This window comes from Mobula birostris, chromosome 7, assembly GCF_030028105.1.
Source record: "Mobula birostris isolate sMobBir1 chromosome 7, sMobBir1.hap1, whole genome shotgun sequence".
Taxonomy (NCBI): Eukaryota; Metazoa; Chordata; class Chondrichthyes; order Myliobatiformes; family Myliobatidae; genus Mobula; species Mobula birostris.
Window position 1 is genome coordinate 66,216,014 of NC_092376.1, and position 27,663 is coordinate 66,243,676.

At 40.2% G+C, this 27,663-nt stretch overlaps 1 protein-coding gene across 5 annotated transcripts in view; it reads left to right on the forward strand.

Moving 5' to 3' along the window:
* LOC140200267 (coiled-coil domain-containing protein 81-like) overlaps positions 1-27,663 on the forward strand; it is a 97,649-nt gene that overhangs the window by 35,622 nt on the left and 34,364 nt on the right. For all 5 annotated transcript variants that reach the window (XM_072263350.1, XM_072263349.1, XM_072263351.1 and 2 more), the window contains 2 exons: positions 21,277-21,397; positions 26,910-27,056. In XM_072263350.1, the coding sequence (XP_072119451.1) occupies positions 21,277-21,397; positions 26,910-27,056 (268 nt within the window). The remainder of the gene's footprint in view (positions 1-21,276; positions 21,398-26,909; positions 27,057-27,663) is intronic.

Sequence of the window (27,663 nt, forward strand, 5' to 3'; positions counted from 1 at the left end):
TTGTGTCCTTGAGCAAGGCACTTAATCACACATTGCTCTAGTCTGTGCGAGGAATGGCGCCCCACACAGACTTCCAATCTGCGCCTTGTAAGGCATGAAAATGCCCGACGCAGGTCTCTCATGGTCTGAGTCGACATTCCCTCCCCCCTTTATTTCAGAAATATTCATCAGGTGGTTCATCTAAGATTTTTTTATGGTTAGCTTGTGAAGTGGTTTGTGTACTTAAGCAATGCCAAATGATTTTTTCCCCCAACTTGGAATCACAGTAATTGCAAGTAATTTCAGGAGTACAAGTGAATCATTCAAAATTAATCTGCAGTAATAAATGTTATGACATCACTCTCCAAATTAGAGGTGATTAATCACTACTGTAGGTTTTTATAGAGCTTCAGGCAAACTGATTAGAAGGAGCTTAGATGTGGGTGCAAGCATCCCAATTCTTCTCATCTTCAATCAGCATGCTCATGAAAGATGTGGATGTATGGACAAGAGCATAACATTTTTGACCCAGAAAACCTTTTATATCAGAAATAAAGATAGTATGGGAGGCAGTGTCCCAGGAGTTAAATGAACATAGTGATACTTGTAGATAGCATGGTTTCAGTGCCACAGGAAGTCTATTTGGCATTAACATATACTAAAATCCCATTCACTAGAATCTGCAAAACTACATTCATACACTGCTCTATTCAAAGCACCCATATAGTCAATGAGCTTTACCAGTCTTTACCAGTCAACCTTTCAATTTAATATGTCCCACACAAATTTGCACAGTTACCTAAAACCATTCACAAATATCAAGCTATTCACTTATGGCAGGTACATTGCAACATACTCATTAATGCTTTCCTCTCTCTACTGCAGTGGTGGGCTGTGATTTCAGTTTTGCAAGATTGTGGCTGTTGCTGTATTCTCCACAAACTGTGACACCCACTCTGTGGAAGAAACTGTAGAGCACCCTAAGACAAACACAAGCAATGTGCTTGAGTTCCTGTGGGAGTCTTCATTCTGTTCCTTGGCTGGGGTTGTAATTCTGCTGTTCAGCGCTACTAGGAATTCCACAGAAATTAAAGGTCTTGTATGCAAGTGATGGCCCTCAACTCCCAAGAACCATGGCTGCCATGCACATTACCAAAGAAAGAAAGGATCATGCTACCTTCCTAGGTGGCTGTCAGGATATTTTGATATTTTGGGGACTGATATGTTTTATAATGATAAACAGAGTTCACATTAGCTCCATTACCTCGGTGTAATTCATCACTTATTGAACCTTCAAGAACCTTAAGGAGAAAATGAGTTCCTCTTTCCTTGAGCAGGAAACCTTACCAGTCATATGCTACAGTATACTAAAAAGCAACTGAACTCCTGAAATGATGTGAAAAAGCTCATGGCTACGGTTATCTTCACTTCCTTAGGCAGAAATGTCTAGACATTGATAACACACGCATGCAGACACAGACACACACAGCTGAGGAACTCAGCAAATCAGGCAGCATCTGTGGATGAGAATAAACAATTGATGGCTCAGGCCTGATGAAATGGAAATGGTTTAACAGAAATTCTAATAATAAAAGAAAGAACACATGAGGAAAGTGAGAAAGTCACTCATGAATTTGTTCAGGCAAAGGTGCCTATGGAGATCATATTAAGTCAAGTGGATGGATACTTTGTGATCAAAAAGTACAAGAACTGTAGATGCTGGAAATCTGTAATAGAACATAAAATATAGAACACTACAGTACAGGCCCTTAGGCCTACAATATTGTACCGACCCTTTAACCTACTCTAAGATCAACCTAACCTTTCCCTCCTACATAGCCCTCCATTTTTCTATCATCCATGTGCCTATCTAAGAGCTTCTTAGATGTAGTTGCCTCTATATCACCCATGATAGGGTGTTCCAAGCACCAATCATTCTCTGTGTTTAAAATAAAAGGTACTTAACTATGACATCCCCCTTATACTTTCCTCCAATCACCTTAAAATTATGGCACCTCATATTAGCCATTTCCACCTTGGGATAAAGTCTCTGGCTATCCACCCAATCTATGCCTTTTATCATCTTGTACCTCACTGCAGAGAGAAAAACCCTAGCTTATCCTATCCTGATAAGACATGCTCATTGACCCATTCAGCATCCAGTAAATCTCCTTTGTGTCCTCTCTAAAACTTTCACATTCTTCTTATAATGAAGTGACCAGAACTGAACACAATATTCCAAGTGTGGTCTAACCAGCATTTTATGGTGCTGCAGCATTACCTTGTGGCCCTTGATTTCAATCTCCAAATTAAGCCCAACGCACTATATACTTGGCTTAACCACTCTATCAATGTGCTGCTACTTTGAATGATCTATAGACATGGACCCCACAATCCTTCTATTCCTCCACACAGCTAAGAATCCTGCTATTAACCATATATTCTGGCTTCAAGTTTGATCTTCCAAAGTGCATCACTTCACACTTTTCTGGATTGAACTCCATCTGCCATTTCTCTGCCCAGTTCTGTTACTGCCCCATTGTAACATAACAACCACACTATCAACAACACCACCCACCTTCATGTCATCTGCAAACCTATTATCTCATCCTTCCAGTTCCACATCTAAGTCATCACAAAGAGCAGGGGTCTCAAAACAGATCCTTGCAGAACATCACAGATCACTGACCTTCCACTCACAAAGCCATGTTGACTATGCCTAATCAGATTATACTTCTCCAAATGTTCATGAATCTTGTCTCTAAGAATCCTCTCCAATAGTTTGCCCACCACTGACATAAGGCTCACTGGTCTATATCAAAATCAGAAAATTTAGGTAATCAACCTAAAATGTTATGTATTTTTCTCTCTTAGCAGGTGCTGCTTAATTGGCTGTGCATTTCTACTATCTTCTATTTTTACTTGGGACTCTTTAGTGAACTGGTTTTCAAAAGGGTACTGAAGACGTAACTGTAGCACTACTTAAAACAAGAATTTCCCAGAGATCTTTGAAAATAAATTGAACAGTGTAAGCATGATGGAAGGACACAATCAGATTAATTGCCCCTAAATTATGTTTAACAGTTTGAATCTTTCAGGGAACACTGAAGGCACGAGTGAAGAAATGAAACCACCTCCTGGTTTGATTTAAAAAAAATATAGAACCTGAATATACCAGCCCTTGTATACCTAGCTTACAACCTTCTGAACTTTATGGGATAAACAGCAAATCTGTAATTAGCAAAACAGGTGTTGAACTTACCTTGACTATCACCTTTGTTCATAAATCTTGCAGAGTATTTGCATTATTTATTTATTCTCTTTGAGGTTAATGTTTAATATGTTTAATTAATTATGGAGAAGTTTAAAGCCATTAGCTTACATGATGGTCAAAGGTTTCAATTATCTCTTTCTTTCAATTTATTTAAGAATAACAATGGTCTGAGAAATGTGTTGAAAGGAAAACAAATATGATCTGAAACAAAACTCTGAAAAAGTATAACAGGTTCCTTATTAGTGAAATACATGATGGATGACTGAGAAATGCTAGTAAACATTGAGTGCCAAATAAAGATAATAAATTATTTTTTAATACACTTTTTTATTTTGCATTCATTTTTAGAAAAGAGTATTTGTTTGCTACACTTTTCCGTTTTTACATTTAGATAGAAGACTATTTAAAATAGGTAAGATGAGTTGAATTTTATATGGAACTCAGCAGGACAGGCAACATCTATGGAAAAGAGTAAACAGTCGATGTTTTGGGCCAACACCCTTCATCAGGATTGGAAAGAAAGATGAAAGGTCAGAGTAAGAACTTAAGAAATAGGAGCAGGTGTAGGCTATCTGGCCCATCGAGCCTGCACCGCCATTCAATAAGATCATAGCTAATCTGTCCGTAAACTCAGCTCCATCTGCCTGCCTTTTCCCCATAATCCTTAATTCCCTTACTCTGTGAAAACCTATCTTAACTGTTCCTTAAATATAATTATGAAGAAGCCTCAACTGCTTCCTTGGGCAGAGAATTCCATAGATTCACCACTCTCTGGGAAAAACAGTTTCTCCTCATCTCCGTCCAAAATCTTCTCCCCTGAATCTTGAGGCAATGTCCCCTAGTTCTAGTCTCATCTACCAATGGAAGCAACGTTCCTACTATCTTATCTATCCCTTTCAAAATTTTGTATGTTTCTATAAGATCCCCTCTCATTCTTCTGAACTCCAGAGAGTATAGTCCCAGGCGACTCGATCTCTCCTCATAGGTTAACCCCTTCATCCCTGGAATCACCTGGAAGAAGATGGGGGGGCTGGTGGGAAGGAAGAAGTACAAGGTGGTAGGTGAAACTGGGAGAAGGGAGGGGTGAAGTAAAGAGCTGGGAAGTTGATTGGTGAATGAGATAAAGGACTGGAGGAGGGGGAATCTGACAGGAGAGGGCAGAAGACCATAGAAGAAAGGGAAGAGGGAGGAACACCAGAGGGAATTGATGGGCAGGTAAGGAGTTAAGGTGAGAGAGAAATGGGAATGGGGAAATGATGAAGAGGGCAATTCCGGTGATTAGTTTATGGTAGTTCATTTCCATAGATGATGCCTGACCTGCTGAGTTCCTTAAGCATTTTGTGCATGTTGCTTGGATTTCCAGCATCTGCAGATTTTCTCATGTTTGGATTTTATATGAGGGTTCTCTGAGAACAAATGCATCTAAATAAGTAAAGTTTACCTAAACGTTAAAAGAAAGATTTAGTTCATCATGGACAGAAGGCTAAGTTAGAGTGAATGTGCCTAAATGAAATGAAACCTAGCTCCCCTGTGTTGACTGTACTCTTACACAAAGACAGTGCATTTAGCTACATTATGTTCCATCCCCTTTGCCAGTTTAACTGTGTGACATTGGACTCTGAGGATTCTAGCAATGCAACAAAAACTTCCTGCTTTTTTTTCTACAATCATACTGGGAAATCTGGCTGTAGAAGCTCTACCAGCTTAGCAGGTTCAGTGGCTCCAATCATATCAGAGAGTGTGAGAGGGAGTGTGTGTGAGAGAAAGAGAGACAGAGAGAGAGAAGACTGACTTTGTAATTTACATTTGTTTAATTCAATTGAGATGATTAGTTTGGTTAAATGACTTAATTATCTCATCTGTTCTTAAGTTTTCTAACTTAAAATTGCCCTTTAAAACTTTGAATTAATTTTAATTTTGAATCTTCTGGAAATTTCTGGGTGCTCTTTGATAATTTGACAATTTTGACTGCCGTTCATTTTAGGAAAGTGGATTATTCACTGTCAAAGCAGATTTGTAGGATTTTTGACTGGAAAGTCCTTTGCTATGTTGGGGCTTACTGGTCATGTTGGAGCTGGCTTTATTCAGGATTTTGTCAAGATTTAGGCAAGCAGAGAGAACAGGTGGTTCACAGCTCTGGATAATTATAATAAATGTGCATAGAAACAAGCCCTCTTAATAGGGTAGGCAGAGAGGTGTTTTTGAACAAATATAGGTCCCAAATTTTGTAGTGGATTGCACTTCTCTGTATTGTGCCAAGTTCTAGATTTCTGCACTTGTGTCAACTTGTCAGCTGTTCATCTGTAATTCAATAACTTTCATAGATTCAGCACATAAATGGATCCTTTGTATCACGATTTCCATTCCAAACTTTATGTCCATCTATACTTATCCCACTTCTTCACAACAGGACTGTATCCTTTTATGCCTTGCCTATATAAGTGAGTGTCTAAACCCCTCTTAAACCTATAAAAAGTATTCCCCCCTCAGAAGTTTTCATGTTTTATTGTTTTACAACATTGAATCACAGTAGATTTAATTAGGCTTTTTTGACACTGATCAACAGAAAAGACTTTCATGTTAAAGTGAAAACAAATTTCTACAAATTGGTCTAAATTTATTACAATTATTAAACACAAAATATTTGGTTGCATAATTAATCATTTCCTTCAAGTTAGTATTTGTTAGATGCACCTATGGCAGCAATTATAGCCTTGAGTCTGTGTGGATAGGTCTCTTGTCAGCTTTGCACATCTGGACACTGCAATTTTTCCCCACTCTTCTTTACAAAACTGCTCAAGCTCTGTCAGATTGCATGGGGATTGGGAGTGAGCAGCCCTTTTCAAATCCAGCCACAAATTCTCAGTTGGATTGAGGTCTGGACTGTGACTTGGCAACTCCAGGACATTAACTTTATTGTTTTAAAACCATCCCTGTGTAGCTTTGGCTTTATGATTGAGGTCATTGTCCTGCTGGAAAACAATTCTTCTCCCAGGTCACAGCTCTCTTGCAGACTGCATCGGGTTTTCCTCCAGGATTTCCCTGTATTTTGCTGCATTCATTTTACCTTCTACTTTCACAAGCCTTCTAGGCCTGCTGCAGTGAAACATCCCCACAGCATGATGCAGCCACCATCATAATTCACGGTAGGGATGGTGAGTTTTTGATGATGTGTGGTGTTAGGCTTACGTCAAACATAGCATTTAGTCTGATACCCAAAAAGCTCAATTTTGGTTTCATCAGACTATTGAACCTTCTTCCAGCTGACTTCAGAGTCTCCCACATGCCTGCTGGGAAACTCTAGCCGAGATTTCATATGAGTTTTTTTCTACACCGGCTTTTTCTTTACCACTCTCCTATGAAACTGCAACTGGTGAAGCACCCAAGCAGCAGTTGTTGTATGCGTGGTCTCTCCCATCTCAGCCACTGAAGCTGTAACTCCTAAAGAATTGTCATAGGTCTCTTGAGAGCCTCCCTCACTAGTCCCCTTCTTGCATGGTCACTCAGTTTTTGAGGACCGCCTGCTTTAGGCAGATTTACAGCTGTGTCATATTCTTTCCATTTCTTGATGATTGACTTAACTGTACTCGAAGGAATATTCAGTGACTTGAAAATGTTCTTGTATCCATCTCGTGAGTTGTGATTTTTCAATAACTTTTACACAGGGTTGCTTGGAGTGTTCTTTTGTCTTCATGGTGTAGTTTCTGCCAGGATACTGACTCACCTGTAGTTGGACCTTCCAGCTACAAGTGTATTTTTACTACAATGAATTTAAACACCTTGACTGCACAGTGGTGATCTCCATTTAACTAATTATGTGACTTCTAAAACCAACTGGCAGCACTGTAATGATTTGGCGTGTCATACTAAATGGGGTGAATACTTATGCAATCAATTATTTTGTGTTATATATTTGTAATTAATTTAGATCATTTTGTAGAGATTTTTTTTTTACTTTGACATGAAAGAGTCTTTTCCTATCGATCAGTGTAAAAAAAACTTTTTATAGGCACTGTAGTTGTTATGTTTTGTAGGGGAAATTTTGAGAGTGCAGAGTTTGTACGTTCCTGTCAGGATTAAAGGCAAATTGAATAGGAATAAGGAACCTTGGTTCTCAAAGGATATTGCAACTCTGATAAAGAAGAAGAGGGAGTTGTATGACATGTATAGGAAACAGGGAGTAAATCAGGTGCTTGAGGAGTATAAGAAGTGCAAGAAAATACTTAAGAAAGTAATCAGGAGGGCTAAAAGAAGACATGAGGTTGCCTTGGCAGTCAAAGTGAAGGATAATCCAATGAGCTTTTGCAGATATATTAAGAGCAAAAGGATTGTAAGGGATAAAATTGGTCCTCTTGAAGATCAGAGTGGTGGGCTATGTGCGGAACCAAAGGAAATGGGGGAGATCTTAAATAGGTTTTTTGCGTCTGTATTTACTAAGGAAACTGGCATGAAGTCTATGGAATTGAGGGAATCAAGTAGTGAGATCATGGAAACTGTACAGATTGAAAAGGAGGAGGTGCTTGCTGTCTTGAGGAAAATTAAAGTGGATAAATCCCCGGGACCCGACAGGGTGTTCCCTCGGACCTTGAAGGAGACTAGTGTTGAAATTGTGGGGGCCCTGGCAGAAATATTTAAAATGTCGCTGTCTATAGGTGAGGTGCCGGAGGATTGGAGAGTGGCTCATGTTGTTCCGTTGTTTAAAAAAGGATCGAAAAGTAATTCGGGAAATTATAAGCCGGTGAGTTTAACGTCGGTAGTAGGTAAGTTATTGGAGGGAGTACTAAGAGACAGAATCTACAAGCATTTGGATAGACAGGGACTTATTAGGGAGAGTCAACATGGCTTTGTGCGTGGTAGGTCATGTTTGACCAATCTATTGGAGTTTTTCGAGGAGGTTACCAGGAAAGTGGATGAAGGGAAGGCAGTGGATATTGTCTACATGGATTTCAGTAAGGCCTTTGACAAGGTCCCGCATGGGAGGTTAGTTAGGAAAATTCAGTCGCTAGGTATACATGGAGAGGTGGTAAATTGGATTAGACATTGGCTCGATGGAAGAAGTCAAAGAGTGGTGGTAGAGAATTGCTTCTCTGAGTGGAGGCCTGTGACTAGTGGTGTGCCACAGGGATCAGCGCTGGGTCCATTGTTATTTGTCATCTATATCAATGATCTGGATGATAATGTGGTAAATTGGATCAGCAAGTTTGCTGATGATACAAAGATTGGAGGTGTAGTAGACAGTGAGGAAGGTTTTCAGAGCCTGCAGAGGGACTTGAACCAGCTGGAAAAATGGCAGATGGAGTTTAATACAGACAAGTGTGAGGTATTGCACGTTGGAAGGACAAACCAAGGTAGAACATACAGGGTTAATGGTAAGGCACTGAGGAGTGCAGTGGAACAGAGGGATCTGGGAATACAGATACAAAATTCCCTAAAAGTGGCGTCACAGGTAGATAGGGTTGTAAAGAGAGCTTTTGGTACATTGGCCTTTATTAATCAAAGTACTGAGTATAAGATCTGGAATGTTATGATGAGGTTGCATAAGGCATTGGTGAGGCCAAATCTGGAGTATTGTGTTCAGTTTTGGTCACCAAATTGCAGGAAGGATATTAATAAGGTTGAAAGAGTGCAGAGACGGTTTACAAGGATGTTGCCAGGACTTGAGAAACTCAGTTACAGAGAAAGGTTGAATAGGTTAGGACTTTATTCCCTGGAGCGTAGAAGAATGAGGGGAGATTTGATAGAGGTATATAAAGTTATGATGGGTATAGATAGAGTGAATGCAAGCAGGCTTTTTCCACTGAGGCAAGGGGAGAAAAAAACCAGAGGACATGGGTTTAGGGTGAGGGGGGAAAAGTTTAAAGGGAACATTAGGGGGGGCTTCTTCACACAGGGAGTGGTGGGAGTATGGAATGAGCTGCCAGATGAGGTGGTAAATGTGGGTTCTTTTTTAACATTTAAGAATAAATTGGACAGATACATGGATGGGAGGTGTATGGAGGGATATGGTCCGTGTGTAGGTCAGTGGGACTAGGCAGAAAATGTTTCCGTACAGCCAAGAAAGGCCAAAAGGCCTGTTTCTGTGCTGTAGTTTCTATGGTTTCTAAAACATTAAACTAATTTAAAGGAAGACACGGCAGTCCAAAATGGGAGTCCAACTTAAGCAAGGTGTGCATGTACCATGTGATATTGTGATGATGTATGTAATTCATATATTTTGACATACAAGACCATAAGATATAGGAGCAAAATTAGGACTTTGTCCCATCAAGTCTGCTCTACCATTTCATCATGGCTGATCCAAATTTCCTCTCAGCCCCAATCTCCTATCTTCTCCCCATATCCGTTCATGCCCAGACCATCAAGAATCTATCAACCTCTCTCTTTAGTATATATAACGATTCAGCTTCCACAGCTGCCTGTGGCAAAGAATTGCACAGATTCACCACGCTCTGGCTAAAGAAACTCCTTCTCGGCTCCCTTCTAAAAGGATGCCCCTCTATTCTGAGCTGTGTCCTCTGGTCTTAGACTATGCCACCATAAGAAACATCCTCTCCTCATCCAGTCTATCAAGACCTTTCACCATTCGATAGGTTTCAATTAGGTCACCCCTCATTCTTCTGAATTCTAGTGAGCACAGGCCCAGAGCTATCAAATGCTCTACATATGACAAGCCATTCAATCCTGTAATCATTTTCGTGAACCTCCTTTGAACGCTCTCCAGTTTCAGCACATCTTTTCTAAGATAAGGGGCCCAAAACTGCACACAGTACTGCAAGTGAGGCCTCACTTGTGCTTTATAGTGCTTTTATATTCTAGTCCTCTTGAAACGAATGCTAACATTGCATTTGCCTTCCTCACCACAGAAACAACCTGCAAATTAACCTGAAGGGAATCCTACAGAAGGACTCCCAAGTCCCTTTGTGCTTCAGTTTTTTTTGTATTTTCTCTTCAGTTAGAAAATAGTCTACCCTTTTATTTCTTCTGCCAAAGTGCATGGCCATACACTTCCCAACACTATACAGGTGCCCCCCGCTTTATGAAAGATCTACATTAGTTCCCTGTTTTCACTAACAGAAGGTGTTTTCACTGTTACGAAAAAAGCAGCGCGCAAAAAAAAATCAGCGTGTGCCCCGAACAGCCGCTCCCTCCTGGATTTGGAACAGCATTCTCGCCGGCATTGCTTAAACACATGCCTGTGAGCAGCCATTTGCAAGATGAGTTCTAAGGTATTGGAAAAGCCTAAAAGAGCTCGTAAGGGTGTTACACTTAGTGTAAAACTAGACATAATTAAGCGTTTCAATCGTGGTGAACGAAGTAAGGACAAAGTGAGTTTGGCTTGTGGAAGTTAATGTTGAAGAGGTTTTGGCATCCCATGACCAAGAACTGATAGATGAAGAGCTGATGCAATTGCAAGAGTAAAGGATAACAATCAAAACCGAATGCAGTAACGAAAGTGAAGTCGTCCAGGAACTGGGTACGTTGGTTTAGGGCATATTTGCAGGATGGTTTGAGTGCTTACAAAGAACTGTATGATAGAAAAATGCGTGAGGCTAAGCAGTCAAGCAAGCCTTCCACATCAGCCATAGCAGACGACGAACCTCGACCTTTGCCGTCGAGGCAGGCAGACATAGGAGAAGATGATCTGCCTGCCCTAATGGAAACAGACGACCAGATGACACCCCAGTGTCCCACCACCCCAAACCCTGGACCGTGGACAGATACCGATCCACGGAGAATGCAGCGGTAGCCGGGAGGCACCCAGCACATCTTTAAGAAAAAAAGCCGAAATAAACAAGCTAATTAATTAGGTGCCACCCAGCGCGTAAATGTTGGCCCAGATCAGAGGTGATTGCTGATTGCATCGCCTCTGATCTGGGCCAACATTTACGTGCTGGGCGGCACCTAATTAATTAGCTTGTTTATTTCGGCTTTTTTTCTTAAAGATGCGCTGTGTGCCTCCTGGCTACCGCTGTACCCCTGCATTCTTCGCGGACCGGTATCGGTTTGCTGCCCAGAGGGTGGGGGCCACTGCACCACCCCAACCTGCGACAACTCAGCCTAACACACCATCATCAGTGTGCTCTGCGCTGTCTTCCCGATTCCCATAAGTGATACTACGCTGTACATAACATTATTTCTACTTTATATTGACTGTGTATTTTTCCGTGTTATTTGGTATGATTTGGCAGCTTCATTGCTTAAAGGTTACTGGAGAGCGCTTGCGCCGTGTTTTGCCGAGAGCGCTTGCGTGAGATTTTCGCTACGGAGAAAAGTGCAGGCAATTATTGTGGAAAAGTACAGTATTTCTACTTTATATAGGCTGTGTATTCATCATATCATTCCTGCTTTTACTATATGTTACTGTTACTTCAGGTTTTATGTGTTATTTGGCATGATTTGGTAGGTTATTTTTGGGTCTGCGAACGCTCACAAATTTTTCCCATATAAATAAGTGGTAATTGCTTCTTCGCTTTACGACATTCCGGCTTACCGTTTCCGAAGGAATGCTCTACCTTTGGAAGGCAGGGGAAACCTGTATTCCATCTTCCATTTCTTTGACCATTCTCCTAATTTGTCTAAGTCCTTCTGTAACCTCTTTACTTCCTCAAAATTACCTGCCCCTCCACCCCAATGAATTATTTAAATAAACAAGAATGTTTAATCAAACAACATACTGTATATACAAGATTACTCAAATATTACTGAAATGTTAAATACACAATAGTGATTGCACCTGATTCTATAACCTCTTCTTCGTCACAGCACGTCCAGATATTAACAGTCTCTGTTTAAAAAAAAATGTTGGGTCCCCTTTAAAGCTTCTTCCTCTCATTTTAAACCAATGCACGGTTGTTTTTAGTACCCCTACTGTGGTGGGGGTGGAGGGGTGGGAACGAGGGAAGGATTCTGAGTATCTCCCCTCTTCTATGCCTGTAATAATTCTGCATATCTTTGTCGGGGCACACTTCAGCTCTTTCACTTCAGGCAACATGGATCAAATACCCTCTGGAAATCTATAGAGTTAATGCCCACTGAAATTCTTAGTTAACTGCTCAAAAAGAAACACAATGAAATCAATGACATGGCATTTTCCTTGTATAAAATCACACTGATGGTCCCTGATCAGCCTCGTACCCCTCGAAATGCACAAGTCTCATCCTTTTGAATTTACTCCAGAAAATTTCTCACAACTGATACAAGGCTCATTGGCCTGTTGCCCCTCTTAAACAGAGGAACAACACAGGCCATCTCTATTCTTCCAACAGCTTGCCTGTTGCTAATGAAGATGCAAAGATTACCATCAGAAATGTCTCCTCACTTTCTTCCCGTAGTGTCTGGAGTTAAGTTTCCATCCACCTCCACATGTTCCAAGATAGCTATCACATTCAATCTTAGCTATCAATCTTCACATTCCCGATACTGACATACTGACTAGCAATTTACCCTTTCATGATCACATTGTTTTCCAGGTCCTTCTCCTTGGTGAAAGCTTATGAGAAGTGTACGTTTAGGACCTCACCCACATATAAATTATCCTTGTGGCTCCTATGGTGACCTAATCTTTCCCTGGCTACCCTCATATTCATTTCTAACATTTTTTTTTACTGTGTTCTGGCATTTAATTACAAATAGAGTGAGTTGAAATTCCATTACTTTTCCAGCGCTTCTGGGAAATCCAGCTGAATCAGGCAAACAGATTTCAATATTGATATACGAGGAGTGATTGATAAGTTAGTGGTATAGGTAGAAAGAGTCAATTTTAGAAAACCTAGCACATTTATTTTTCAACATAGTTCCCTCCTACATTTACACACTTAGTCCAGTGGTCATGGAGCATATGGATCCCTTCTTTATAGAAGTGGTCCACAGCAGGGGTGATTGATAAGTTCATGGCCTAAGGTAGAAGGAGATGAGTTATACAGCTCTCGTTACATGCATGTGCAGTTAAACTCTTTGAGTGATTATGCAGAAAGTTTGAAGTTAATAACTCATCTCCTTCTACCTTAGGCCACGAACATATCAATCACTGTGCACCACTTCCTGGAGGTCCAAGACGCCGACTTCTACAAAGAAGGGATCCGTTTGCTCCACGACTGCTGGACTAAGTTTGTAAATGTAGGAAAAATAAATGTGCTAGGTTTTCTAAAATTGACTCCTTCTACCTTTGGTCACAAACTTATCAATCGCCCCTTGTATGTGGGATGATCTATTTTGGAAAGTCAAACCAGCAGAGGACATACTATGAATAGTAGGGCACCAGGGAGTGTAAAAAAACAGAAGGGCATAGGAATACAAGTGCATTGAAAACAGTGTCACAGGTAGGCAGGTTGATAAAAATAGTGTTAGTGTGCTGGTCTTCATCAGTCAGGGCTCTAGGAGCTAGGATATTATGTTGCAGTTGTAAATGACATTCATGAAGTTGCACTTGGAGTACTATGTTTGTTTTTTGTCATCTTGTTATGGGAAAGATGTGGTTAAGATGAGTGCAGAAATGATTTGCAAGGATGTTGCCAGGTCCAGAAGGGAGAAGTTGGCTAGACTACTACTTTGTTCCTTGAAATGTAGGTGAATGAGGGGCAACTTAATAGAAATGTGTAATAATTTCAGAAGCATTGATAAAGTAAACAGTAACAATCTTTTCCCCAGGGTAGTGGAATGAAAAACTAGGGGGCATAGTGTAGGGTGAGAGGGGAAAGATTTAAAGTGGACTTGAGAGCAACTTTTTCCACGCAGGAAGTGGTGAGTTTATGGACCTGAACTGGAACAGCTCCATTCAGGAATTTCCCACAGGGATTCTGCACCAAGTGGCCAGAGGCAGTGGTTGAGCAGGCAAGATAGTATAATTTAAAAAGCACTTGGACAGGTAACACGGACGATCAGGGCTTAGCTGTGTACATACATCTATTGACGCTGCTGGACACATCTTCAGTGATGTTCCTGGAATCATCGGGTGTTTCGGGTCTTTCAACATCATACAACCTCCTCCAGGTGACCCAGCCAGGGCTGATCAAGCCCCAGCTTGTGTCCAGATGGCCAGCTACTTATGACTCCATGGCTCCCCTCTTTTGAGCCACAGCCATCTTGAGGCCCTCTCTGCCGCATCGGTGGTACTGCGGATGGCTCTCCTCTTCCTCTCTCCCTCGGTGCCCAAAATGCTGAATGCTCTAACTAAAGAATGGGCTACGAATCCCCTACAACCAACCTTCACTGGGAGACACCTCGCTCTCCATCCAGCCTGCTGACAGTTGCTGACCAGTCCTGCGTACTTGGAGAACTTCCTTTCAAAGGCCTTCTGCAAGCTATCTTCCCATGGGACTGTCAGCTCCAGCAGCACCACTTGCTTAGTAGACTCAGACACTAGGACAATGTCTGGTCGCAGGGTGGTGGCTGCGATATGGTTGGGGAACTTCAGCTGCCCTTCGAGGTCCACCAATAGCTGCCAGTCCCTTGCAGAGGTCAGAATGCCTGCAGATGTTCTTTTGGCAGGTATTGGCTGCTCCCCAGCTCTGACAAAGGCAATGGTCTGCTTGGAGGGTCGGGTCCGCTTCGCCCACTCAACTCCTGCGCTGACGGCTTCAGCGATGGTCTTCAGGACCTGATCATCCCTCCACCTGTACCGTCCCTCACCAAGAGCCCTTGCGCAGCCGCTGAGGATGTGCTCCAGGGTTCCTCGCTTGGAGCATAGTGGGCACGCAGATGACTCTGCCTTGCCCCATGTGTGCAGGTTTGATGGGCTTGGAAGCACATTGTCCACTGCCTGGATGAGAAATTGGATGCGGTGTGGTTCGGCTTTCCAAAGATCAGCCCAGGTCACTTTCCTCTCAACCGCATTCTCCCATCTTGTCCAAGCTCCCTGTTGCTTCATTCCCACCGCCTTGCAGGCTGTCATCTCCTCCACTACTGCTCTCACCTCCTCCTGAACTAGACGACGCCTTTCCTTCCTTCTGGTGTCCATTTGGGGAGTTGGAAAGGATCCTAGCCCAGCTTGGCCTCATGTGACCATTCCCACCAGCCTCCTGTGACGCAGCCTTGCCTCTGCCTCCTGAACAGCTTCCTTTGCCCTCCACTTCCTGCCAGTACTTACGGATCCCTGCTCTAGCCACCTTCGGGTCACTTGAGTCCCTATACTGTAGCACTTCTCTGGCTCTTGTTACCTTGAATTCTTCCTCCAAGGATTTGAAGGGCAGTTGCAGTGTCCATAGAGTGCGATGCTGCTCATGCTCTTTGGCAGCCCCAGCCATCTCCTGAGGTGGTTGCTAACCCTCCTCTCTGAGGTTTCGACTATCGAGATCGGAACTGCATAGACGGGGAGGGGCCACAGGATTCCAGGAAGAATGCCATGCTGATACACCCAGGCTTTAAACTTCCCAGGTAGGCCAGACTTGTCCACAGATTTCAGCCAGCCATCCAACTCGGTGCAGGTTGCCTGAATGGATGTTGCGTCCCTTAAAGAGCTGTCAAAAACTTTGCCTAAGCTCTTGACTGGCTTTTCTGTGTTGGTTGGGATGGCTATGTCTGTGATGCTGAACCGGAACTTGTTCTCCATCTTCCCTTTCCTCAGTACCATCGATCTTGATTTGGCAGGTTTGAAACGCATCCGGGCTCACTCCACCAGCTTTTCGAGCCCTTGCAGAATCCTCCGGCAGCCTGGGACTGATTCTGTGGTGACTGTGAGGGAGAATATAGGCTGAACACATGAAATAGTGAATAGCTGGGTGGGCATCATGGTTAGCTTGGGCTCATTGGGTTGAAGGGCTTGTATTGTGCTATATTGCTTTATGACTGAGCTACTTGAATCAGATTGAATGTAGTGCATCGATTCAATTCAATACAGTGAAGTAGTTGTAATGAGCTAAATAAATCATCATTTTGCATTCTTTTTCAATGTTTAAGCTGTTTAAAATAGTTTAATTGTTTCTGTACTTTTAAAAATGTTTTAAAGTATTTTTAATAGTTTTATTACTTTTTAGTAGTTTTTGAATATGTTAGATACTCAACTGGTTAAGCTGAATGTATAGCTCTGTTATCTGTCTGTTCTTTTCTCTTCAATTGTTGGGCAAGATAGTGTGCACTTCCCTCCAGCCTATGACTAAATTATATTACGTAAGACCCTGTCACAGTGCAGAACCTCAACAATAAGGATTGGAACAGCTCCATCCAGGTATTTCCCACAGAGACTCTACCTGCTCTGTATATTCTTGGCCCCAACCACCAAAAATTCTTGGCCATTTTAATTGTCTATAATCATTAAGGACCAATTATGTTATGGAAAGTATGCTAAGAACATGGATCTCACTACCACAAGAACAGCTGAGGTGAATACCATGGACGGAAATGAAGGGAAACTGGATAAGCGTGGAGGAGATAGAGCTGAGGTTAAGCTGACAGTTAGATAAAGTGATATGGGATGAGGCTTGAATAGAGCCAATGCTTGGTTAAGGTAATTGGTATGAATAGTCTGTTTCTGTGATTAAATCCATTGTAATACATTCTCTTCTATTGTTTCTTCTATATAATGATATTCTCTTTTTATGACACAACAGTGTAGAATGTCTGGTCTGGGAGCATGCAGATGAGGCAGCTGACACAATGGAAATGACTGAGTGTAATTAGAACACGTACGTTTGAGATGTTGGCATAGGGAAAGATATTAACATTGATTTACTTCTGCTGCCAGTGAATTTGAAGGATTTTTGTGGAACCAATCATGATAGTGTTGATTGAGTGCTTTGAATTGTCTCTTGGTGGAAGTCCATGGTGGAAGCATACTGGAATATGGGGATTATTGCCACCCAGTTAACTATAAATTCTGTACCTGATCTGAGGTCTTAATAGTTAATGTTTTTCCTTAAATGTCCAAAGCTGTGCTGGCATACTGAAGGCAAAGGTGAATTTAATTTTTTGCATTTACCTTCAGAGAGGTCTTCTGAGACATGGAGAGTGGTCCATATTTCCAGAATCCAACTATGAACCTTTATTTGTGGGATATTACAAAGCAAGGCTGGGCTTTCAGATAGTTAGTGTAAGGCATGCAGTGCCCTAAAAATGTATTTAGCCCCCAACCCTTTGTTCACATAAATGAGTATTACAACCAGGGATTTTGATCAATTTAACTGAGAATTTTTATTTGTGAAGCACTTGCTTCTCTTTCACAGTAAAGACAAAAAAAAAACAAGGAAAATTGTAAAGCATGAAAAACTAAAAATTTAAAAAATTCAAAAGTAATCATCTATCTCTTGCAACTATTACAGCTAGTAGTCTTTTGGATAGGTGTCTCTTAGCTTTGCAAAATGTAAGGAAGCAAGATTTGCCAATTTCTCCTTGTAAAATTGCTCAAGTTATGTCAGGTTAGATGGGGATCAGCAGTGGACAGCAAACCTGCGGTTACGCCAGAGATGTTCGATCAGGTTAAGGTCAGGACTCTGACTGGGGCACTCAAAGACATCAAATTTCTTCATTTGAAGCCATTCTAAAGTTGCTCTGGCAGTGTGCTTTATGTCGCTGTCCTGCTGAAAGATAAACATCCTCCCCAGTCCAAGCTTTCTTGCAGAAGCTAACAGGTTTTCATCCGGGATTTATCTGTACTTAGCAGCGTTCATCTTCCCATCAATCCTGACTTGATTTCTAGACCCTCCTGCTGAAAACATCCCCATAGCATGATGCTACCTCTAACATACTTTACAGTATGGTTGGTGATATCTGGCTGATGCACAATATTATAATTGTACCACATGTACTGCTTAGTGTTGAGGTCAGTAAGTTCCACTTTTGTCTCGTCTGACCACAAGACCTTCTTCCACATCTTTACAGTATCTTCTAAGTGACACTTTGCAAAGGCTTTACAGGCAAAGATATGTTTTTTTTAGTTGGACTTTTTCCTTACCACTCATCCATAAATATTCCTTTCGTGCAAGGCCTTAGAGATTGGGGAGCCATGATCTTCATCTCTAGTTGCAGCCACTGATTTCTGCAGTGTTCTGTCACAGTTGCTTCTCTTACAAGTGCCATTCTTCTCCGGCAACTAAATTTAAAGGGGTGGCCTGACCTAGGCACTGTGGTTGCATTTATATATTTTTTCCACTTTTTCATGATAGGCTGCACTGAGTAAGTGTAGAAGTATGTTCAGTGTCTTTGAGATAGTCTTGTACTCTTCGTCAGATTTGTGTTTCTCTATTATCATTTCCTTGACTTGTCTTGAATGCTCTTTTGTCTTCATTTTGGATTGGTCTGTTGAAAATTTACCATACTTTACAGAGGGGGTATTTATACTTATGAATTCATTGAAAACTGGTGATCCTCCAGTTTTCTACATTAACAAACTGGGTGAGTTGGTAAGGTAATACTGCACCTGAGGAAAGCTGGAGTAGTAATTATTAAGGGGATGAACAGTTTTGCAGCCTCACATTTTTGGTTTTTAATTTTTAGTAAATTGTTGACAGGTTTGGGAATTGGGAATTTTTCTTTTGATTTGACATGCTGTACAATGTTTTGTAAATTAGCTCAAAAATTCTACTTCAATATATTTTAAATTTAGAAAATGAGACAGCAAAATGTGAAAATGACTGTATGGTGCAAATACTTTTTCCAAGATACTGTATTCTCTCATTGAATAAGTCAATAATGATATTGTGCTCAACATGCCCAAATATTATCACTGTATTGCAGCTTCGTAACTGGGGTTGAAGTGTTCTTGGTTGTGCTGTTGTTGGAATGTTAATGGAACACTTTTCCACATGTCTTTTAGTTTGTGTAAGTGGGGTACTGTACTGCAGCAAAAAAAATCAGAAGAGTTTTGAGATGCAGATGCAATCTTGCTTGACACTTGTCTACACTGAGATGTAGCAGATTTAGGATGGAGGCAGCTTCATGAAGTCAGCTAAATTTGAAGTTTATTTTACATTCCTTCATGATTGATCAAATAGGAGCTTTTGTGGGGTCAGAAATGCCATGTACAGTGACTGATACTGCTCCCTGCATTTCTCTTGGGAGTGTTTGTATGGTGAATCATATGTATGGTTCCTGTAGATAGATAAAGTCCACATTGTGATTCAGAGAGGAGCTTATTAGCGACAGGGAAGAGGAGGTGAGGAGAACTCTTGTGATAACCCGTCCTGCAACAGATAGTGGTGAGATCCATCTATAGTTTCCATGATCAGATCTTTCATTTTTAAGATGGTCACAATTACACTGGCTTTGAGATTCTCTGAAATGTCCTCCGCACTTGGCTCCACCAAGTGTTGGAACTTCACTATGAATTCTGTTCGCCTTTGAAGCTTTGTAACTTTCCAGTTGGTATATGGTCTTATCATCTTATCGCCAGTCAGTGGCATTAGTGATATTGGGCCAAGTTGCTCGATGTGGGATGGAATCAAAAGGAGTTAAATTTTTAAAATGTTACAGTTCGAAGAGTTCTTTTAAGTACTTCTTTCAAGGTTACTGACTCCATCCTTCTTGATAAGTTCTCCTCAGCTCTTAGATCAACAGTGAGGTGAACCCTTGATGTTTGAGCCCTGACAGATCCAAAGAATCCTTGCATCTTGTGGTTATCACTGAGTTCTAGATGTCATGCATTCTTTCCATGCATTGTCATTTCTTTAGGTTGTAACTCTTCTTTTGAACCTTAACTGTCAGGTGTCTGTAGCATTGTTTCTATTCTCTTGAGGCATGGTGGTGTTTCAAATTCAAGAATGCCTTGTATTTGCAATTAATTAGCTCCAGGATGTCCTGGTCATTCTCATCAAAGCAGTTTTGGTGTTTTCTGCTAGCTGAGATTTTAATACTTCTACCACTAATTATGAAGTACCGTAGGCCAGGCCTGGTGCAGAGCACACTCTGAGGCCCCTGTTCGTTGAGGGTCATCAGGTTGTCTGTGAAGTGCTGATATTGTGGGATCCTTGAAACTATTAACACTTATTTTTTAAAAGTAGTTCTGTGGGCAAAATGTTTTGTTAATGAGAGAGCTCAGATAGATACATTCAGAGGCCACTGTATTAATTACCTTCTGTATTAGGATTGAGATAGTACGGGTGAGTTTTTCACTACACATCAACACTCAGTGGCTACTTTATTAGGTAACTCCTGTACCTAATAACAAAGCCACTAAGTATATGTTTGTGGCTTTCTGCTGTTGTAGCCCATCCACTTCACGGTTTGACGTATTGTGCATTCAGAGTTGCTCTTCTGCACACCACTGTTGTAACATATGCTTATTTGAGTTACCATCATCTTTGTCAGCTTGAACCAGTCTGCCATTCTCCAAGGCTTCCCCCCACCCCCCACAGAACTGCTGCTCACTGGAAGTTTTTTGTTTTTCGCACCATTCTCTGTAAACTCTAGAGACTGTTATGTGTGAAAATGCCAATCAGCAGTTTCTGAGATGTGTTGTTTTGTGGCAACAGCACAGTGCAAGACATAAAAATTGCTATGGGTTACAATCAATCAATAAATAAATAGTGCTAAAGAGGAATAATGAGATAGTGTTCATGGTTTGATGGACCATTCAGAAATCTGATGATAGAGGAAAAAAGCTGTTCTGAAAGCACTGAGTGTGAGTTTTTAATATTTATTTAAGTTTTATAGACCCCAGTTGATTTTTAATGCATGGGTATTATTTCCTATTTATTAATGTAAAAGTTTTAATATAATGTAATATTTTAATTTTTTATGTGGCTTGAGTGTAATTGAATATAAATATCATTGACATTAACAAATATTCAGTGGTAACACTTGCATTTCACAGCATTTGAGTCTGGGATAAGATTCTCATCAGTTATGAGTGAGATTCTGATCCAGCCAGCTGTCAGTGCTGATATAGTCTAGGGGTGATATGCGGTATGTGGATGTGTTGGGAACCAGGCTCTCAATGAAGGACGCAGCCCTGGGCCACACTGGAATAAACAGCATGGCATAGGGCCAGGCAGACCATAAGGTTCGACCTACCCCCATTACTCTGAAGATGTTAAATATAGTGATTTAATGCAGTGATTTTAAATCATGTATTTTTTTTCTCAATATATCTTCAGGTGGCCTTCTCCACATCGTTCTTTATCCTGTCAGTCTGCCATTCAAAGTACAAATGTGCAAACCATAAAGATCAAAACACCACCTGCCACTGCCTGTTCTGATCATTGCAGGGCAGGACAGGTATGTAATACTTTAAGTCTGAGGAATCAGTATAGGAATTTTTTTTTTCTCATAAGTAACTTTTGTGTTGTAAACATTATAGACAACATCCAAATGAAGGTTGGAGGACCAACACTTGATCTTGATGGATGCAATTTCTTAAGGCATTGGGCCATTTTTTTATCTTCTAATGGTCTATGCCATTTGTTTAAGTTCATAGGTTCACAAGGAGAAGAGAGAAATCTAATGCTATTTCCAACCTTATATATGAATGCAATACTTAAAACTTGAAATAACAAGAGCCTCATTGTAAAGTGTAGACTATTTATATATATCACCCATGTTATTGAGTGTCTAGGGTTACTGGACATAATCACATTCTGAAATGTTAATCTTTCAAACTTTGTGCTTCTCTACTATGATACAACCCTTTAGTCTTTATCTCTTTGCCGCCAGTTTTAATGAGAACAAGAACCAAACAAGCGCTCAACTCTTATGACATTTATATCATTTTAATTCTGAGCCTTATTTTCAAATGCTCTCACTCTCCTTTTCTCCTGTGTTTGGTAATTCAAAAACATGATATATGAAATTTCACATGGTACTTAAAAGGTGCCTCAACTGACCCTTATTTAAATTGTGTTACATCTCATCTGGCAAAGCTATATCCACTGTTTGCTCTTTGGTTTGCCAATTCTGAAGCCTTTTTTGGCTATGCAAATTGGTTGAAAACTTTCTTTCCCACTTTTTTGATGCCTATCCAGAGGTCCTGGTGGACAAACTGATGACGTGAGGTGAGCACTATTTCTTCAAAAACATCCTTAATGAAAGAATTAAATTCTTCTGGATGGCAGTGCAATATTACATCAGGTTAAAATAAAATGAATGGAAAGAATATGCCCTAGCACAACCTATTGCAAATATTTGTTACTCAGATATGCCCGAATGCTAAGTATGCCCCAAACTTGCAATTTTACAGGCTTCAGATAACAGATGAAATGTAAAGAAAGATATTGTGATTTGTTTCTACCTTAAGTATAATATATCAGATTTTGTAAACACCAAGAAATCAATTGTACTTATGCCTAACATTGAGGAAAGTTGCCAATGAAGGAAGAAATCTCTTTGGGGTGTCAGTAACCCTTCATGCCTGGTACCTCCAGATAATACCTTACTTTCAATAACAATAATGTAATCAGGCAGGGTTCTACAGACAATCATAATGGGTTAGATTTTGCTGACCTAGATCCAGAATCACTGTTCCTCCCTCCCAAATCCTATTCTTACTTAGCTTGATGTGGACGACCACTCTTGCTGATCCAAAGCATGCAGGGCTACATTGGCATGTGAGAAATTCCTGTGGGGAGAATTCCTGTGAGAGTCTCTTACCAGGAGAAGAGATTAACCAATTATGAAAACTGTAAATCTTTTGTAGTAGTTTTTACATATCCTTGCATGTTATTAGTAAAAGAAAATAATTTAAGTAAAGTTATACCCTCTGCTTTGATTCCAAGTTGTAAGATCTATGATCCCAATTGAAAATACTTAAAATCAAATCCCTGAGTTAATGCAGTCAACAAGACGGGGCTCCACTGTTGCACCACAAGGGGGGCTCCAGTGGTAGAAGTAACAATATATTTTTCACTATTTTTTTAAGCATGGGAATTCGAAATTATTATCTGAGGGAATGATAATGCATAAATACTAAATTAGCTATTTTAGAGTCTGGAACAATGGATCTCAAAGTGGGCATTATCACTCACTTGGGGGTGGTGAGAGTTTCTAAGGGGGCGATAAAGATAAAGGGGATGGTGGGAAGGGCACTTGGTAGCAAGGGGGGCAGCTGAGGGATTACAAGCTTAATTTAAGAAATAAATAACATTATAATCATTTGATCCTCAGTTCCTGGAAAATGATTACAATGATCATGTAATTACCTCACCTCTTGCTAACCCACCATTCTCTTAACATGCTCAACGCATGTTATAGTTGTTGAAAAGCAATGAGACACTTCTGTATTTGGCATATCATGAGAAATCTGGACTGAAGAAATTGTGTTATTTCCAGGCCTGGCCCATGCATTATTGCTGTTCACTAGTACAGTACAGTACTAGCTAGTATGATTCCCATACTCTAATCATGCAGTGATGCAATTCCTGTGAATTAGGTTAGGCATTCGATGGGGTAAAGTTCAGAATCTACCCTTTTGAATGTACTTGATCATATTGGCCTAACTGAGATATTGCTGCCCCACTTCAGGCAGAGAGTCATATCTTGCCTGAGCAATGATGACATCATACCTTTCCCTTTTATTCGTTACAGCACTTGAGGTTGGATTTAAACAATAGCCGATGGACTATGATCATTCATCCATAATGAAAATGGCAACAGCAGACCAAATGAAAAAGAACTAGTCAGTATAGAGTGGAGTATCTGAACTATAAATCTATACCAGCACCAAGCAACTAAAAGCAGCCATTGTGTCTGTTGTGTGGAAAAAAAGTCTTTTACAAATGAGGCAATGAAACTGGCCAGGCTCCTCAAACATTTGAAGGGAATACATTTGGATAAAGCAAACAAGAACTTGCTTACTTTCAGTCGCTTCGTGAAAACTTTCAGAAATGGAAAACACTGCAAAACATGTTTGCCAGCACTTCACAACAAAACAGTGACAGTTTGCGCTTCATACAAAATTTTTCATTGTTCATTGCTAAATTTAGAAAGCCCCATACAATTGGAGAAGAACTGATACTGCCAACAGAAAGGGATGTTCTGAGTGTGGTTTTGCATAAGACACTAGACCAAATAATTAAAACGGTTCTGCTCAGCGACAACTCCGTTTAAAGATGAATAAATGAAATGTTTGAAAATGTGGAAGATGCATTGTGCAACATACCTAGGACAACAGAATTTGCTCTGCAGTTGGATGAGTCAACCTTGCCGGGCTTAGTTATGTTAGCTCCTTAAAAGAAGAAAGCATGTTTCAAAAACAATGTTATTTGCAAGGGCACTAGAAATACAATACCTTGTAGAAATATTAATCCTGCAACCCTTTGTTCACAAAAATGAGTATTACAACCAGGGATTTTGATCAATTTAATTGAATTTTTATTTGTGAATCGCATGCTTCTGTTTGCACAGTAAAGCCCCAAAACAGAGAAAATTGCAAAGCATGAAAATCTAAACATTCAAAAATTGAAATGTCAACAGTTCAAAGGTATTCATTGCCCTTTGCTCCGTACTTGGTTGAACCACCTCTTGTAGCTATTAGCTTTGCATGATGTGATGCAGCAAGATTTGCTCAAACTGTGCCATGTTAATTGGGGAGCGGTGGTGAATAAAAATCTTGAAGTCTTGTCAGAGATGTTCGATTGGGGCCTGACTTTGACTGGGCCACTCAGGACATCAATTTTCTTCATCTGAAGCCACTCCATGGTTGCTTTGGCAGGGTACTTTGGGTTGTTGTCCTGCTGAAAAATGAACTTCCTTCCCAGTTTAAGCAGTATTCATCTTCCCATCAATCCTGACCAGATTTCTAGTCACTGCAACTGAAATGCATTCCCATATCATGATGCTACCTTTACAGTAATGTTGGTGTTACTCGCTGATGCACGGTATTAGATTTATGCCCACATACCGCTTAGTGTTGAAGCCAATAGGTTCCACTTTTTGTCTCATCTGAACACAAGACCTTCTTCCACATCGTCACAATATCTTCTAAGTCATGTTTGCAACGTCTTTACAGACAAGGATAAGCTATTTTTAGTACTTGTGATATAAATCTAATACTGTGCTTTAACTTATTATGACATTGTTTATTTGTCAGAACTATTCACAAAATTTCATGAAATCAGTCTTCAATTGCAAGGAAATGATATGAATCTTATTAGATTAGATTAGGTTCAACTTTATTGTCATTGTGCCGAGTACAGATACAAAGCCAATGAAATGCAGTTAGCATTTAACCAGAAATGCAAAGAACAATGTTATTTACAAAATACCTGCGAATAAAAAGTAAGTGCTACAGCACACAAATATAAAAGTACTGAGTCTGTACAATATGGGTACAATACTGCTTAGTGCTGTGATGTGAGGTTCAGCAGGGTCACAGCCTCAGGGAAGAAGCTCTTCCTGTGCCTGCTGATGCAGGAGTGGAGGCTCCTGTAGCACCTACCGGATGGGAGGAGAATAAATCAAAGTCATATCAGTCATCTCCACATTTCTGTCCAAGTTAGCCCTATTTAAGTGCAATTTAAGACCTTTCTGAGTTGGAAGAGAAAGAAAGAGTACCAGATGATGATCTTCAAGTATACTGTGCCCACATGGGTGAGCTGCATAAAATATGTCAGATACTTCAAGATCTTAATCTAAATTCCACATTGAGTAATAAATCCATTCTTGAACACTTGTAATGAGGAATCAGGAAGGATGGAGGAGGAACTGATCTTGCTACAAATTGACTTTGAGCTGAAGCAAAAGTTCAGTAAAGCATCGAGACTTCTGGTTGCAGAAAGAAATCTCTGAACCTATCCTTCACTGTGGAAAAAGGTCAAGATGTTCATTATTTCCAACATCATATTTAATGAAGTGCAGTTTCAATACAATCGTCCAACTTCTTTAAAGCAATGAAACAAACTGCAAATTACTCAACATGGGGTACTGCGATTCTGTCTGAGTGACATTCAGCCTGATGCTGAGAAGCTGATATTATGGCACCATCTCACTGAAAGGTGAAAAAACAATGAAGTAGTGAATAGTTAGACGACTAATGTATGCTCTAAAGTTGTCAATGATTACTGTTATTAAATGAAGAAGTAGTTTTATTTAAAGCTTTAAGTAGATTTAAATAATTTTTTCAATTATTTTTCTCTGCTTTGAATTTGCAGTTATGATTTTCTTTCACTGCATTGTAAATCAGAATTATTTATATTTTTAATGTAATTGCTGGAAAGTGGGGGGGGGGGGGTGGAGGTGGTGCTTGGGATGTGCTCTGAGAACTAAGGAGGAAGAAACCCGGAAAAGTTTGGGAGCCACTGGTCTTGAAGTTCTGTAATAATTAGTCATGGATTTGTAAGCCATCACAAACAACGTTAAACTTCTTGCAGCAAAGCACAACATTTTCAAGATTTTGTTTCACATATATAGTTTCCAAAGTTCTTATCAGTTCACTTATTCAGCAGATTTTGCTGGAGAATATTGAAAACAGTGCTTCCTGTGAAGGAGTGGGTATTCCATATTTAACTGCATACGCATATATTCCAGAAGTAGCTGTCATATCTCTCCCATTAAAATAGCAAGAGCTGATGGCATCACTATTACTTTTCACTACAAATCCATACTGTTACTGTGCGTATTAGATTGCTTTTTAGAAAATGGAACTATAAGTAAGGATGAGAATATAATAAAAAGATAGAGATCTTTAGTCATAAAATGATTTTCAAAGCATGCAGTCATACAGTGTAATTAGAAGCTTTGGAATGTGTCCCAAACAGGAGAGTGACCTGAACTTGCTGTTTGTTCTATGATATTAAAGGAGCTATGTTACCTTTGCATGCAACGAGCTCTGAAAAATTTCCCTATTGACATTTCGGAGAGCAGAAGAAGAAAAGAACTGGAGGAGGAGAAATTACTGCAGCAGTATCAACAAATGAAAAGCCAGGAGGCCATCTTCCAGGAACAGGTATATTAAAAACATTGTGAATAGAGAATCTTATTGAATTATAGAACCTGCACACTATAATGATTAATTGTTTACTGCTTTGCAGAGCAATTGATAAAGGAATTCTACAAAAAGCTAAGGCTCTGTAATGTGGAAAATTACACAGGCATGCTGCATGACTTGTTTCTTTCAAATAAAAATCAATTCTATGCTTTATTTTGTCTATTTATAGTGATCACCCTCTGTCAGAAGGATAGCAGTAAAAATACAATAATTTAGCTATAAGATGGACATTGAATAGCGGATGATTAGGAGAACAGTTTAAAAGAATTTGGTATTTATATTTTCAAGTTCCTCTATACATGTACAGATCGAAAAGGAGGAGGTCCTTGCTGTCTTGAGGAAAATTAAAGTGGATAAATCCCCGGGACCTGACAGGGTGTTCCCTCGGACCTTGAAGGAGACTAGTGTTGAAATTGCAGGGGCCCTGGCTGAAATATTTAAAATGTCGTTGTCTACAGGTGAGGTGCCGGAGGATTGGAGAGTGGCTCATGTTGTTCCGTTGTTTAAAAAAGGATCGAAATTATAGGCCAGTAAATTTAACGTCGGTAGTAGGTAAGTTATTGGA